At 34.1% G+C, this 15,816-nt stretch overlaps 1 protein-coding gene across 1 annotated transcript in view; it reads left to right on the top strand.

Moving 5' to 3' along the window:
- Nucleotides 1-234: 234 nt before the first annotated feature.
- The window catches only part of LOC108731734 (Smg6 nonsense mediated mRNA decay factor), a 98,816-nt gene continuing 83,234 nt past the window's right edge, over nt 235-15,816 (top strand). Inside the window, exons 1-16 of the mRNA XM_018462219.1 lie at nt 235-685; nt 807-1,092; nt 1,201-1,476; nt 1,588-1,844; nt 2,236-2,433; nt 2,509-2,644; nt 2,722-2,894; nt 3,005-3,238; nt 3,318-3,656; nt 3,728-3,895; nt 3,990-4,514; nt 4,606-4,684; nt 4,765-4,875; nt 4,962-4,973; nt 6,030-6,254; nt 6,650-6,711. Coding sequence (XP_018317721.1) covers nt 267-685; nt 807-1,092; nt 1,201-1,476; nt 1,588-1,844; nt 2,236-2,433; nt 2,509-2,644; nt 2,722-2,894; nt 3,005-3,238; nt 3,318-3,656; nt 3,728-3,895; nt 3,990-4,514; nt 4,606-4,684; nt 4,765-4,875; nt 4,962-4,973; nt 6,030-6,254; nt 6,650-6,711 — 3,500 coding nt within the window. The 5' untranslated portion in view covers nt 235-266. The remainder of the gene's footprint in view (nt 686-806; nt 1,093-1,200; nt 1,477-1,587; nt 1,845-2,235; nt 2,434-2,508; nt 2,645-2,721; nt 2,895-3,004; nt 3,239-3,317; nt 3,657-3,727; nt 3,896-3,989; nt 4,515-4,605; nt 4,685-4,764; nt 4,876-4,961; nt 4,974-6,029; nt 6,255-6,649; nt 6,712-15,816) is intronic.

Genomic DNA, 15,816 nt, shown 5'->3' with positions numbered 1-15,816 from the left:
TGTATAATATGTAATTTACATATGTATATTCCTGTATTAAAATTATATTATATAATTATTATATTATATAATTATCATGATTTAATTTAATAATTTATGTGTATGATTGATAAAATGATAACTATACATGCAAAATATTTGAATAAAATTTGTGTGAATGTAATGAAGAAATTGATTGAAAAACTTGAATTTTTTAATGAACATTATCGTGATAACAATTTTTAGGACTAGAGACTTCTAAATTTGAGAAAGAAAGCTTGGCAGAGATGCGTGGCGGAGGAAATAGAGCATCTCAGGCCTTATACAGACCAGGAAGTGGCCCTTTACGTAAATCAGGCAGATCTAACAGCACTGCCGACGAATATGATAATGAAAATGGCTCGCAAGAAAAATCTAGATTGACCTCCGTCCAGTATCATTCGAGACAGTCACAATCTAATAGAGCAAATCAGGCACAAAATAGTCCACCTCTATCACAAATCGACAATGTAGCTAAAAAATTGGACAATACCCATATTAACTATAGAAATAGCAGCAATAGCGAATCAGTACAAAGCACTGGTAACAATTCTGGCGGAGGAGCAGGTAGAAACGATCCAAAAAAGAAAAATAGGAAACCTGAACAGTTACTATATGTACCGAAAAAAGTGAAAGAAGCATTGGCTGAACAGGATGGAATCAACAGGTATAGTAATCATGACTTCCCATTCATTTAAGAAGCACATGTAGGAAAAATAATGCAACAATTATATTATTTTAGTAGTGTTTATTACACTATTTTAATGTAAGTTATCGAATTCTATTAGATCTCCCAGTCATACTACATGGGAACGAGAGAGAGAAGAGAGTAACGATCGCGATTCACATTCAAATAGTAATCACAAAAGCGATCGCAATCGTGCGAGTAGTCACACCTTGCGAGACAATGAAAGTGAAGGCAGGGGTAGAGATGACACTAGTAAACGATATTCGGGTAATCGTCGACATCGTCATGCAAATGAGAATGAAGAACGGTGGTATTGGCGATCTGAATCACCGGTATCCGCCAGAAACTGTGCGAATCGAAAATATAATTCACGTGAAGTTAGACAGGTCTGTGTGATTGGAAATAATAAAATTTTACAATGATAGTCATAGATTATAAGATAATATGAAAATCTGTGTATAGCTCATCATAGAAAATATTTTGTTGCATATTAGGGCTCAGAACCTTTATCTTTGACCAATCAGAATGATTTTAATCATACACGAGACACTCGCAGTGTAGAGCCCGTTGGGCATTCGGATAAGTTTCAAGGAAAGCCACCATCAGGCCGACGCAATCCGAAAGACACTTTGTCGAAAAATATCAAGTTAGATCTCTTGCCACCACGATTACAAAAGAAATATCTTCTTGATAACGGATACGCATTATCTAGCAGCACTCCAGGTACGTCCGCAGAGGACTCCTGGAATGGTAGCAGCATTACATTTCAGGTAAAAATTTGTTTAATGTTGATTAATTTTTTTTTTAATACTTTACGAATATTGATTTCTATATAGTGATTTATAATTAAAGTAACATATGGATTATAATATATATTTTAGCAGGGTTTGTCCAGTTATAATTATCCATCATCAATGCAGCATTCACAAACAATGCAAAATCTGCCACCATCTGGGTCATTGCAATCCCCGCAATCTAATTGGACTAATACCATTCCAACGAGAAGCAGAGGTAGAGGTAGACTTAGACCCGAGGAATTTGATGGTACAGCCGGTAGTATTTTTAGGCCTGTTACACCTGACCAATATTCGGCTCCAAGTTCCAGATCTCATACTCCTAGCCAAGAATACATGAATCGGTACAATTTTTTATATATTATTATATTTATATTGGATTTTTCGTTTAACTTTCCGTCGGGCGCGGTTTGACTTTTAGCATGATCGGGCAGTGTATCAAATTGATCGCATTAACTATTTTGTTAAAACTATACTATAATTATATCAAAATATTAAATATTAAGTAAATTTTATTCACAAAATAAAGGAAAAAGGTAATATAAAGCCATAATAATAACACAAACGTAATTTTATTTATGTATAAAATATACATATAAAAACTGAAACATTAGTTTTCCTTTAAAACATGTGCCGTATATCACTCAGATCAGCGCCCGACAGAAGGTTAAGCGATCATATGAACATTATCTATTGAAACTTTTATTGGAATATTACAAAATTCATGGATAACAGGTCTTACGATCGCCGTGGTAGCAATAGCACTATGTATACAAGCATGGAAAGTTTAAGTCGTGCCGATAGCGTAATGATGCCTCCGCCTTCATCTGCATCGCCTGCAACTTCGCAATCAAATTCGAACAGAGGTCACAGATCACCTGAGAATCATCGCAGAAGCGCAATATCACCAATAAACGATCGCACTAATAACATGTAACTAAATATTTATAAAATCATTTCTCTTTATGCTTTTGTATGCACTCAATGACATAGCTTTTATTAATTAAGGCAAAGAACAATCACCAGTAATGCCTATGAACATAATTCGAATATGGACAAGCAGAATAATCAACAAAACACGAATCTTAGTTCCACGAAAAGCGAGTCATGTAACAAATCATCTTGTACTACATCTGAGACATTTGTAAGTACATTGATTGATAAATTGATATGTAAAATAATGAATTGAGTAATAAATATATATAATTATATTTAAATTAGGATTGGAGTGAAGAAGTTGAATTAAATGAAAAGTTAGAACAAGAACATTTGAGTCGTAGTTCATCTGTATTAAGCATACGGGAAAGCGCAAGTGTGTTGCGAAGTCAGGCTGTAGGCGAGAGTCACAGGCGACGTAAAAAAAAAAAACGTGATAAACATCGTGATGCTGATCGGTAAGCGTGATTTAATTGTTTTTATCTACCTTTATCTTTTAAAAAATGATCACAAATGTTGAAGAATTCTTTGTGTAACGAGATTATATTTTGAACTATTGTAATGGCAGTAGCCGAGATAAAGGACAAGGTAACAGCCGCGAACGTCAGAAAAATCAACAGAACAGAGAGAATGATAACTATAACAATAATCAAAAGAATAATAACAATATTAGTAGTAGTAGTAGTAGTAGTAGGCGATACGATCATAGGAGACGTAATATCATTCAACGTAGCCGAGAATCGAGTAAAGACAGAAATTATGGTAGCAGCTATAGAAACTTTGATGATCCTCACAGACGCAGGTATTTATTAAAAAATTTGGATTATGTACGCAATTTTTAGATATAAAACTTAAATTACATTGCAAATATCTTATTCCAGAACTGATAGGTACTTAGATGAAGATTGGAGAACAGGTAGAAAGATATCGACTTGCGAGTCGGATGATGGAAGACAAACTCCTAAAGTTTCTTCTCACACTGCTCCACTTTCGAGTGTGAATTCAAATTCGACAGTACACCGATCGTCTCCGACGGGATATAATAACGCCCCGGGCGTTTTGATCTTGCCTAACGAGACTAGTCAGTCGTCTCCTAATCAGACAGCTACAACTTCTCAACAAGGAACTGGGCAACAACAGCAGAGGACGCTGTTTGACCCCAACAATCCACATAAACCTATTGTTATCACCTCACCCGGAAGTAGAGCAGCTGTTCAAAGGTAACATTTCTTTTTTCGTTCTTGCGATGTATTATCATAGGAATTAATAAACAACGATTTTTCTTTTTAAGGGATAGTGACATGCAAGTCTCAAGCGTTCCAGTATTTCAATCTAATGTAGGTATCACATCACCACATTATTCTTTTCATGGTGCCCAATTGGACGGTATGCCTGCACCATACATGAACGATCAAATCGGAAACGTGAGACCTTCGTGGTATGAACCGTTTTCTGCTAGGTATATATTGTTCAATTTTTCTTACGTATGCATTGTTATATAATTCTTGGCTTTTGTTGTAAATATATATTTAAATACTATTAATTTTTTTTAGTTTTCATTCAGCAAAGAATCACTGCCTTTTATTGGACATAGAACGTGCCGATCTGGAATTACAATGGATAATAAGTTCTGGTGGCTTCACCTCACGTTTGGATAGAGTCTCGTACATACGACACTTTCTTCAACAAAGTTTAAAGATCTTGCTTGAGACTGATATCAAATTCTGCCAGGCGGAGAACGTTGAACAACACTTTTGGAAGATATTGTTTTATAATCTGATCGAGATGCTACGAAAAGCGATGCCTAAAGAGAACTCGGAAGGACGAGAACGTTACAAGCAGATAATGTTGAATATCATTGATGAGGGTACCACTTATCTAGAAAGTTTACTGGCTACTCTCGAGACTACGTATCAGTTCAAATTAGAAGCGTTTCTTGCATCATCAAGTCTACCTAAGGGTCTTGGACTCTTAGGTCTGGCCTTAGTTAGCGCTCAAAAAATATTTTTATTCTTGGGAGACTTAGCGAGGTACAAGGAGCAAGCAAACGAAACGAGCAATTATGGAAAATCTAGGCAGTAAGTGTTTATAATATATAATCACATAGCAGTAATAATTCTAAAGACTCAACATATTAGATTTAATTTTTTCTGGATTTTTTTTTCATAGGTGGTACTTGAAAGCACAGCAAATCAATCCTAAAAATGGCAGACCTTATAATCAACTTGCCTTACTGGCACATTATGCAGTACGTATTTACAAATTACATTTATAGTGAATGTAATTTAATGTATAAATATAGTTTTAAATATTTTTTCGTGTTTTCAGAGACGAAAATTAGATGCCGTATATTATTACATGCGATCTCTTATGGCGTCCAATCCTTTCCATTCTGCCAGAGAAAGCTTGATCGGGCTCTTTGACGAAAATAGAAAAAAGGTAAGGGAACTTATGAAACATATATTATTAAACCGTTTGTATTTATACTAACGTTAATAATATTTTGATTTTCTTTTTGCCGCCAGTATCTACATTATGTAAGTAAATTTTGATACTTGGTGTGAACTCTCTAGATGTTCAATATTTATTTATTTGGTCAAGGCTTTTTTCATCTTTTTATATTATTTTACTGCCCGTTATATTGGATTTTCTATTTTACGCTTTTTAGAGCCTTGATTTTTCAATCCATCTGCACTTAAAATCTTTACATTTTAATAACTCTTGATAACAAATGTGGCGAATTAATGCCTTTTGCAACTTAATTAATATCAAGATATTAAATATTTTGCATATATTTGCTCATTAGCTAAATACACTTCTGCATAACTTTTTTTTGTAGTAATCGTTTATGCGAATGTTAGCTTCAATAAAAGATTGAGAACACTATACAGAAAGGAAATATATTCAAAATAATAATATAGAAAGGTGGGCGGCACCACATATTTCTGGAGACATTCACACAAGAACACAATATCTGCTAACGATATGCCTGTAGCATTTTTGAGAGTGCTTGTTTGTAAGAAAGCTAACGTTAAATTTCCAGAAATGCTTCACTGTAAATCCAAGTTGGAGACTTTTCTTATCTTCACTGGAGCTCTGTACATTTCGTTAGCATGCACTTATCATAGATGCGGGAACTTGTACAAATGAGGAATACAAATATTGTCTGATGGACACTCTTTGTATGCCTAGCTGACTATATAAAAGGAGTCCCGCTACCACCGTCTCGTCTCTACACTCCAATAATAAAATTTTGAACAGAAATTAATAAAATTATTTAATATATATTTATATATTTTATATATATGTATATATATAAATAGTTCTGTAATTAAATTACAAATTAAATTCTCATTGAAGAATCTAAATTAGAGATAGATCTGGTTATGGGACACTGTGCATAGCGTCATGCAGTGCTCGTATCTTCTACATTTGTATATACATGGCGAAGATGTGTATATAACGGCAAATGTAACATACACCAATAATTATAACTGCCAATTTATATCATGCATTGCATCCATTACACGATGCATTGTAAATGCATCAGGTATACTTGGTAGAGGTACTCTCAGTAAACGAAATATTCTTAGTACGAGTCTATCGAACGTAAACGGAAGGAAGAAAGGGAATCGAAGGAGCGGGCGAGGATGAAGGAAAAGGAAGGTGCGAACATCATCGGCGGTGGATTGAGGAGAGAGACATGGATTCATCCAGGTGACGGTAGGCGGGTACGACGTACAACGAGCGCGGCCAACGAAGCGAGATTGTCCCACGCAAGCGACTTGGAGGAGTTATCGCAATTAACGAGTGTCGAGGTATCCATTTCTGCTTCGACATTGTATTTGTCTAACAGTTTCCGAAAGCTATAATTTTATAGTGTATATCTTTCGTATTTTAAGTGCAATGCATCTATTAAGCAAATGCAAAATTATCTGAAAATTCTTGCTGTATATGATTGAAAAAATTTTTTTATATAAAATCGATAAATAATGATAATTATATGATTAATATAATATTTATTTTGAATATTAGTGCCTGATAAAAATTTATTGATATGCATACTGTTGATATGCTCTCTCTCTCTCTCTCTCTCTCTCTCTCTCTCTTTCTCTTTTGATAAAATTATTATTAATATATTTTTAATAAGTTTGATATATAATTATTTTATTTGTATATCTCGTTTTAGAGTTTTGTATTTTTTTTTTGTTAGGTGAACAAGCGGTTTGTCACTTCATACCTTCATGTTCACGGAAAGCTTATCACCAAGATAGGGTAAGTGTTTTATTATTGATATTTTTGCACGTTTCTAATGAGAGAAAAGAGCGTAAACCGTTGGTTGACGGTTGTACTCCTTCAGTCATTCAAAGATTCGCTTATCGCTATCGAGCAAGTAGCTTATTGCTGTAGATTGGCCAACTGCCCGATATTTGCATCTCGAGAATGCGGTAGATACATTCAGCTTGTATCTCAACCGTTACATATCTCAACAGCGCGTTTACTATGATTCTTTCACCATGGCGTTCACTACAAATTCTGTCAAGCAGAACAAATCGTTTCGTACTCCATTCATATCTGATAAAGATTGATAAAACTAATGTATATCTTTTAATTTTGTCCAGTTTCACATCACACACACACACACACACACACTGGAATAATATATATATATCCCTCTTTGTTAGTTGACATTCTCTCGTAGAGTTATTCACATGTATTATAATATTTTATTATTATGGCTCTTTTAAATTTGTAATTTGCAAATATTACATGTCAAATCTGTGCAAAGCAGATGAATAAGAGACTTCACTCGAGTGCTCGAGTGTTACTTTTATCTTTGTTTTACATCTAATGAATGATAAAGATAAAATGACGCACTAGGCCACTCGGGTGAAGTTTTCGAATGCAATCAGTATCATTTAAAAGAAAGTAAAAATATTTTAAAAAATGTTTTAAAAAATATATAAAATCTATTATTATGTTAATAATTAATAAATGAACGACCGTGTTTAGTGTACAATGGTATTTGCCAAGATATGGTCTTAGCAAATCTATTTATATGTATATACTTTTTAAATTTTATTTATAATTTCAGATAACTAACAAAACTTATTTTTACTAATATCTTTAATAATATAATTATCTAATAAAATTCTAATCATTAGATAAGAATTCGGTATAGAAGTGAACGTGCTTTGATTTAATGCATAAATCTTATAGCACTTTCATAGTAAGTTCAGAATTGGTTATTAGTATTCTGACTTTATGAGTTAGTAGTATATTCTCAGCAAAGTAAGGCAACTACATGAATAAATAAATTCCTATAATAAATAATCAGAACAATCCCGATATCACGATCGAGCCAGAAATGGTGGATCACTTAAAAATTCTAGGCTGCACCTCGGCAAGTTTATAAATTATCGTCGATCTCGCACGAACGGGATATTATTCGCGCCGTTAGAGCATCGTGGAATTTAATCTAGACCGACTAATCCAGAAATATTGTGCTATGGATCCGGTCGGCCGGTGCAGCTCGATTAGCAGGAGAAAAATAAATTAGGGAGGAATATGCACATTAATAATGGCATTAATAGAGTCTCACGAATTTACGAATGAAAAACGAATCCTTGTTGTTTCCTTAAGCGATACCTAGAAGCAAATATCCGGAGATACGTGTCTATATATATTTCTTGAAGAGATTCCCAGATATTCCTAATCTTTTATGAATACAACGTGTTTTATTGTCAATTCTTTGTGTTCATATTTCGAGATCGTATATTTTTTAATTTTAATTTGTAAAAGAATCTTTTCGTTCCATTCGATTTTAGCGTGCTAATGACGCAACGTCAAATTCTGGGCCTCTATTCTTGAAAAGAAACGTATACGAAAGTTTAGAGAAATACCACAGTATACTATAATATTTTCTAGAATTCGTATACGTTTCTTTTCAAGAATAGAGGCCCTGTTTCTTTGTCTCAAAAATTAAAATTAAAATTAAAATTAAAATTAAAATTAAAATGAACGTTATGAAGTTAATCGTAACTTGTTAGCTCCGTTTCTCAGGAACTTGAAATTCAAAGGAGTGCGCCTGTAGTTAAGGAATGTTGCATGTTAGTCTAAAAATAAATATAAATGAATGCATATATTATTCGTCCATTCGAGATCGTTGCCGAATGCTGGTACTCGGCCCTGTATACCCACGCGCATCGTTTTCATGACCCCACGGGAACCCCGTCGAGCGCGGACCAACCGCGGGCATGTACGTACCCGGCTTTACGGTACGTAGCTTCATGTTTTCTTGCGCGTCGGTAAAAATGTTAATTGACAATTGCGTGGCGCCACCACCGACCGCAACGTCGGCAGCGGCGACGGCGATGACTGCGGGGCGAGGGGGAGGAGGGGGGGGTGTTGTCCCCGGTCGCGCGTTGTGACCTTGCGAGTACGCTTCGCGCGATACCCCCGCGACCACCGCGTTTTCTCGACGATAACTCATCGGCGATGAAATCGCCCCGCGAATTTCCGACTCTCGTAAATTATCAACTTATCCGAGCAATGGATAGAGCAATGCGATCGTTTCCGCGATTGGGACCGGCAAAAGAAGCGAAGAGGGTGCAGGAGGGATGGAAGAAAAAGGAGCAAAAGGTATGGGATGTTAACTCCGGTACTCTATATGCGCCACTAGGAGCTACGTAGAATGCACTCTAACGCGGTCTATAATTGGAATCGGTACCGAACCGGTGCCATTGGTTAGGGGCTTGTTAACGACACGGTACGTGCGTGGCATAGGCATATGTACAGATCGCGAATGGGTGGATGGTAAGCGGATGGCAGGGGAGAGTACATGGGGGAAAGGGAGGACGATGGGAGAGACCGTGCAGAGTTAGACGCGCGTAGTATGGTTGGCTTACGGTGTTGCTGGCTGCTGCTACTACTACTACTACTCCTGCTCCTGCTCCTGCTGCCGTAATGGATTTGGCTCATTACTGGCTGTAGGAGCACCGTAGTACGTCCGACCCTACCGAGTTATGCCCAAGGTTGCCCTCGTACAACACGGCCCATCGCGGACCATTTCCTCTCCATCATGCTATCGCGCTTTCCGCTTGCCACTGTATCTTTCCTTTTTTAAGTAAATTTTTTCGCTGAGAACAGAATCCGAAATTTTTGTAATTTTTTTTCTATTGAATCGTAGATGAAATTACATTTTGATACGAACGATTTTTATTAATCAAGATAATTTTGTTATTGGCCTTTAATAGATTTTTTTTCATTTAAATAGTAATTTTTCAATTTTATTTTTTATAAAAATTCCGATCTCAAATTTCTTTAATCCTCCGGAGCCAAAATCTGTAACATTTACTGAGTCTGTAAGATTCATTTAATTTATGTTGATTAAAAGGCACTAATTAATTTCAAGAAAATACCAATTAAGAAAGAATGAATATAAATGTTTGAATATGAATAATCTAAATTTGCAGATGTAACAAAGCAAATTAAATTAGTTGACATTTCTGACAAAGAAATTTTTATTGAATAGATTAAATGAAGAGTTAAAGGATGAAATTTGTGAAAAAAAAGACGATAACTATTCTGTTCAAATTTAATATGTGAATTATTGATTTTGAGATCATGAATAAATCTAATATACTACACGGAAAGAATATTTTATTGAAGTATCTAAAAATTTAGCTAGATATAGATCTAAAAATAATCACGTAGGAATCTCGAATATCAATGAACAATGTTTCTTCTAATAGACCTTCTAATAATTGTAGTTTGAGTACATAATTATTTTGATGGTCCAACAAATTGTTTTTAAATCTGTATTTAGCTAAATCTTTAGATATTTCAGCAATATTGTTCTTTCCGTGTAATAATAAATGGCAAAAAGTACTACAAAATTAGAGCAATCTAATTTTTATGTGATTGTTGAAAATTGTTTGGCTCTGTGCTATTTAGTAACTTTTTTTTTAAGAGTATATTAGACGTACAGTCTCTGCAAAGAAAATTAAATGCTACGCGTTCACTTGGCGCGAGACACTACCATGTCTCTTGATTTGGAAGTATGTTTAATTTTTATATTTCAAATAAACTATATGTATACATATGAAAGTTGCGCGAATAAGATTATATTTTTGTTTAATAACACATTTTTATAGTTTATTTTATTTGTTATTATTTTTATTGTTAACAATGAAAATTTTAAAAATGATAAAATTTATATTTTCTTTTATAAGTACTTTAAATATTCAAAATAATTTATGCAAATTTATTCACTGCGATTCACTGATTAGTTACAAAAACATAGAACAAATAAATATTTTGTTTATTTACTAGACAACTAGTTCATGCATCGCAATGTAACTTTACGTAAATAATCTTGAATATATAATGTATGTATATTAAAAAATTAAAATTTTTATCATTTATTTTATAATACATTTCCATATATTTTTATTGGAGCACAGATTAAAAAAATACTATTATTTATTAAAATATAACTTATGATCCAGATAGTAAACCGTCACCAAATTTGTCGTATTATTTTTAAACTTGATTTAGAATAATCTGTAATTTTTTCATAATTTTGTTGTCATTTGAAAATATGTATAAAACAGCCTTAATTGAACTTCTTTTCCTTATATTAAAAAACTACTTTTCTTTTAAATATCTCGAAAGAATGTCGAAAATAATTCGGCGAATATATCATTGAAAATGAGATTAATGTAGATACTATTTATGTGAGAAATGCACATTACTACTTCCTACTAATATTTCGACTTTACACGCTAAAGTTTTAATCTTTTCTTTCTGATTATATTATGTCTGTACATCGTAAGTAACAAGAAATATAACCATGATTACAGCGAAAGAGTTAAACATTTGTCTGAAGCGCAAGTGCACTTTACCAACGTATGCTCGTCTTTGATAGTCGATAATCTTAAGCGAACAAATCGCTTATCCTCGATTAATATAGTAGTCCGATGGATTAAATCGCTTTTAACATCGTCGTATGATCCAACTTCGTATTTTTACTCGACGAGAATCGCGAGCACTGCGCCACGAGGCGGTAATTAAACCTATAAATTGGCAGCATGAAGGAAGATGGCAGGAATCGTTTCGTAACACTCGTAAGGCAAGAGAAGTGGTCGCTGGTCGGCCGGCGCTTCCACTGGTGGGTAGTAGTAGATGGGCAAGGTAGGTTTTCTCGTGGTCCACGGTGGTGCTTCTCGCGAGAGAGGAGAGGGAAATGGAGAGAAAGGGGGTGGGGAAGATCAGCGTGAGACGCGCATACACATTCAGAAACTTAAGTAGTGCGAGTAAGTAAAGCTACGCTATAAGGCTCCGGCGAGCCCTGGCTGGTAACACACATGGGTTTCCGATGGTCGTTTACCCGCGGCCCTGCGAGTGACGACCCCGCCCGCTTCAAGGGCACCCTCCTCGTCGGATACCGCAGCCTCGCGGACCAGAACCCGACTACCCAGCTCGGCTATCTTCCTCGGTACGGCGTACACTGCGGACCGCACATACGCATCGCGACCATCTGGATTCTCCCGTTTGTTCTGATCGCCCTCGATGGCCACTTTTCTCGAATCCCCGAAGAAATTTCATCAGATTTTCGGCTTGTTGATACACTAAGAAAAGAGTTATGATAGCTACCAAATGTTGAGTGAAATAATTTCAATTAAATATTCAATTTATATAATGAAACATTTTTTAAATGTTAGTAAATATTATTGAACGTAATGATATAATCAATTGTTTTTTTAATAATAATTACTAAATATTTATATAGAAAAGTAAAATTATTTTTGTTATATTAACTAAACATTTGATTGAATTTATTTCACTTAACATTTGACAGTTATTACCAGACTGTTTTTTCGGTGTACGATAAATTACGCGATGACGGTTTTACTATCGTCACATAATTTAGCTACTCGACCAAAGCTCGTGTTTTACATAAATCTTCTCGCATTACATAAATGTAAATCTGTTTGACGAAAATTAATTTTGCCTTATAACTTCAATGGTAACTTCAGGGTATCTTCGTAGATTCGATTTTACATTGTTAGATATCAAAGGAACAATTTCTTAATTTAAAAATGATATTTAATTTGATACTTTCATATATTAAAATGTAAATCAATCCATTTCTGTGGTTAATTTCGAAGTAAATAACGTCTATATTAACATATGTTCTTATATGAAGAATGATTTTGCTGAAGTATCTATAAAAATTTAGCAAGATTTAAAATCTGATAATGTTTGGACTATCAAAATAATTATATAGGATGTCTAAACATTGATGACAATTCTGCACAAAGTTTTTGTATTTTAGCAACCAGTTTAAGTGTCCTACATAATTATTTTGATATTTCAAACAAAATTATTTTTATGGTCTGTATTTAGTTAAATTTATAGATATTTTAACAAAATCGTTTTTTCCATGTAGTAAATAATAAACTAAATTTGAATCATATTTACAATATTTTTTTGAATTGTTTAATTCCATTGTTTTAGTTAAATTAATGACATGTTGAGCAGTAACGATAGAAGTGATTAAAAACAATTCGAATATAATGTAACATTTTGAATTTAACAATGTAAAATAATTATTATTAAACACTTTCCGTCATTATAAATATCATGTAAATTTTTTGAGTCTCAATAATTACTAGTGTTGGAATTTACTAAAAATATGAATATATTTATATTCGTATCAAATATGAATATAATTTTATATTCATAAAATTATATTCATACGAACATATTATATTTAAATATGATTATATTTATAAATTAAAATATTAATTTAATAATGATAAAATTTGTTGACATATTTAAAAGTTATTTATATCAATATTTTAAGTTTCTCGAATCATGTCAATTACCATGCCTATTTTTTCGCTTTAAATGTTATAAAAGGGGAGGAATAATTTTCTTACGATTGTACAACTGTTGTATAAAATGAAAATTTTAATATTATATATCTTTGTTTAATATTATTCTTGAGTAATCTCATTTCTTGCATCGTGCATCGTGTGCTTAATATATTTGCGTATCTTCCAAATTTTCGTTTGCTCGTTTCACTATACATTTCACACGAAGATAGAGAATCCATGATAATCGATGATTAAACGATGTTCACTCTCGGAGCGTTAAAGCGTCGAGGAACACGCGTTTTAATGTCGTTCATGGCGCATTCGGTTTACGAAGCGATAGCGGGTGTAGTATCAGGCTCTATCATCGACACTCTCGAGCTAATGGCTCATTATGCCGTCGCTTATGTGTCTTTGCATTGCTGGCAAGGACGATCAGATTATACGATACATTTCGTCGGGCTTCTTCGTAGCCATTTAACTTCGATCGAGCTACCGAGTCTACCGGTTTGAGGTGTGAAACGACTGAAAACTTTAAGAGACTTGCAATATAATTAAAGATTGAGATAAAAGAAATTTGCGTCAATATCTACAAATTCAGTTAAAAATTAGTTTTTAAAACAGATTTTTTAGCTGAATCGTTTTTGCGACGTAAAAAAAAATTTGAATAGAAAAACAATAAAAGAGAAGATTTTTAACCAATAACGTTTTAAATTATATCCTCAAGTAATTTAAAAGCTTCACACGTCATATAATTATTATTTATAGATTATTATAATTGAAAACGATGCGATATTATGTTTCTAATTTAAAACGATAAGATATGTAATTTAAATGTTCTCTTTTTGTTATTCTTAAGAAACGTACATGCCTAAGTTTAATTGGTTCTTCCTTTTGATTTTTCGATCACACGGGGTTGTAGAGTGAATACGTTGGGAGTAAGCGTAATAAATCTTATCTGCTTATTACGAAGTAGGTATAATATAACAGCGAAGAAAAATCTGTGACGATATGAAAAACGTCCTTGACACTTATATCGTCTCGCTCGATTGCAGCCTACAATTTATGTCGTCGTGTATTTCCTCTCGACAGTGCTTAATCAGAGCGGTCCGCACGTCGTTCGTGTCATTTGCGTGCCGTATCATTACTTATAATTGATTCTCGAAGTAAAATGCATGACGTCGGTATCCCGTTTGTGAAGCTACGTTACGTTCACGTGACTTCAGATGATATTATTGCTAGCCAATAAATAATGATAATTATGCTAATGACAATGATTACGGCAGCGACGTATTGGTCGTAATCATTTTTGATACGCGTTCCGCGATTATGCACCACGTCTTCGGCGATTGAGTCGTTTAGATTTTGCAATCTAGATAAAATCCGATAGTCCGGGATTACATTTCTATTACGAGCGAATCGCAGAATCTGAATGCGACGCGGTACCCCTGACCAATGTCGCGCCGGATCGATTAATTATGTGTAATCGCGCGACCGCGATGAAAAAGCGAAGGAATTTTGTTACCCCGAAGGTATCTATTTATCTGCGCTGCGTATTTTGCGGGACGATTTATTATCTATCCGACGTTTATTTATAGCTGCGGCTAAATTAATCTTCGCGGTTGGTACAACCTGTACCACTCGCGAATACCTCGTGTGCACAAAGTTACGCACTATTTCGTTTAGACTTGCATTTTCTTACAAAACTGTCGAGGTTACCTTGCCGTGAACGTCTGTGCTAATTTCTTCAGGGAAAACGATATTTGTACATATTTACGATATTTAACAGATTTATTTGAAAAAAATATGCAGATATATTTTTAATCATCTTGTAAAATGTATTTTATATGAATAATTAATTCTTCATGGACACGCATATTTTTACTTATTCCATACTCTTGAGTCTTTTTTATCCAGTCAAAATTTTTTTACTGTTTTAGGCTTTAAAAAAATCTGTATAGAAAAATTCAAGATTACTTTTCAACATCTCTGTTATATTGTCAAATAGTTATTTAACTCAAATGCTAAAATCTTTATTTAATAAAAATTAAAATTCATGCCAAGAAACTTGAGAATGAAATTTCGCCTGTGCCTGTGTCAAGAAAAACTCGGTGTGTCCACGAAGAGTTAAAAAAAAATATAATGAAAAATTTTTTATATTAAATCAAATTATGTACTTGTATATAATTCCTTAATCTAATGCAAAATAACTGTCTCTGAAGAGATTAGTCACGTGGCGTGATTATCTCTCGATCGAAGCGACGAAATTGGCTTCGCCATCGCGAAAGGAGTGAGTTCGATGCGGGAGATAGCGCGATTGAGATTGAGCGGGAGTGGGAATGAAAGGCGATGAAGAAGAAGAAGATGAAGAAGAAGAAGAAGAAGAAGAAGAAGAAGAAGAGTCGGAAACTTAATGCTCGTGGTACCGCATCGCCGCCGCGTCGCTGTATCGAGGCGAGGAATGATTATGGTGGCCGGCCCACGCAATCCGCGGGTCATG

This window comes from Mycetomoellerius zeteki, unplaced genomic scaffold (assembly GCF_001594055.1).
Source record: "Mycetomoellerius zeteki isolate Tzet28-1 unplaced genomic scaffold, Tzet1.0 scaffold135, whole genome shotgun sequence".
In the NCBI taxonomy this organism is placed as follows: Eukaryota; Metazoa; Arthropoda; class Insecta; order Hymenoptera; family Formicidae; genus Mycetomoellerius; species Mycetomoellerius zeteki.
Note: the sequence above shows the minus strand (reverse complement) of the source record. Positions and strands in the feature narration are given on the sequence as shown.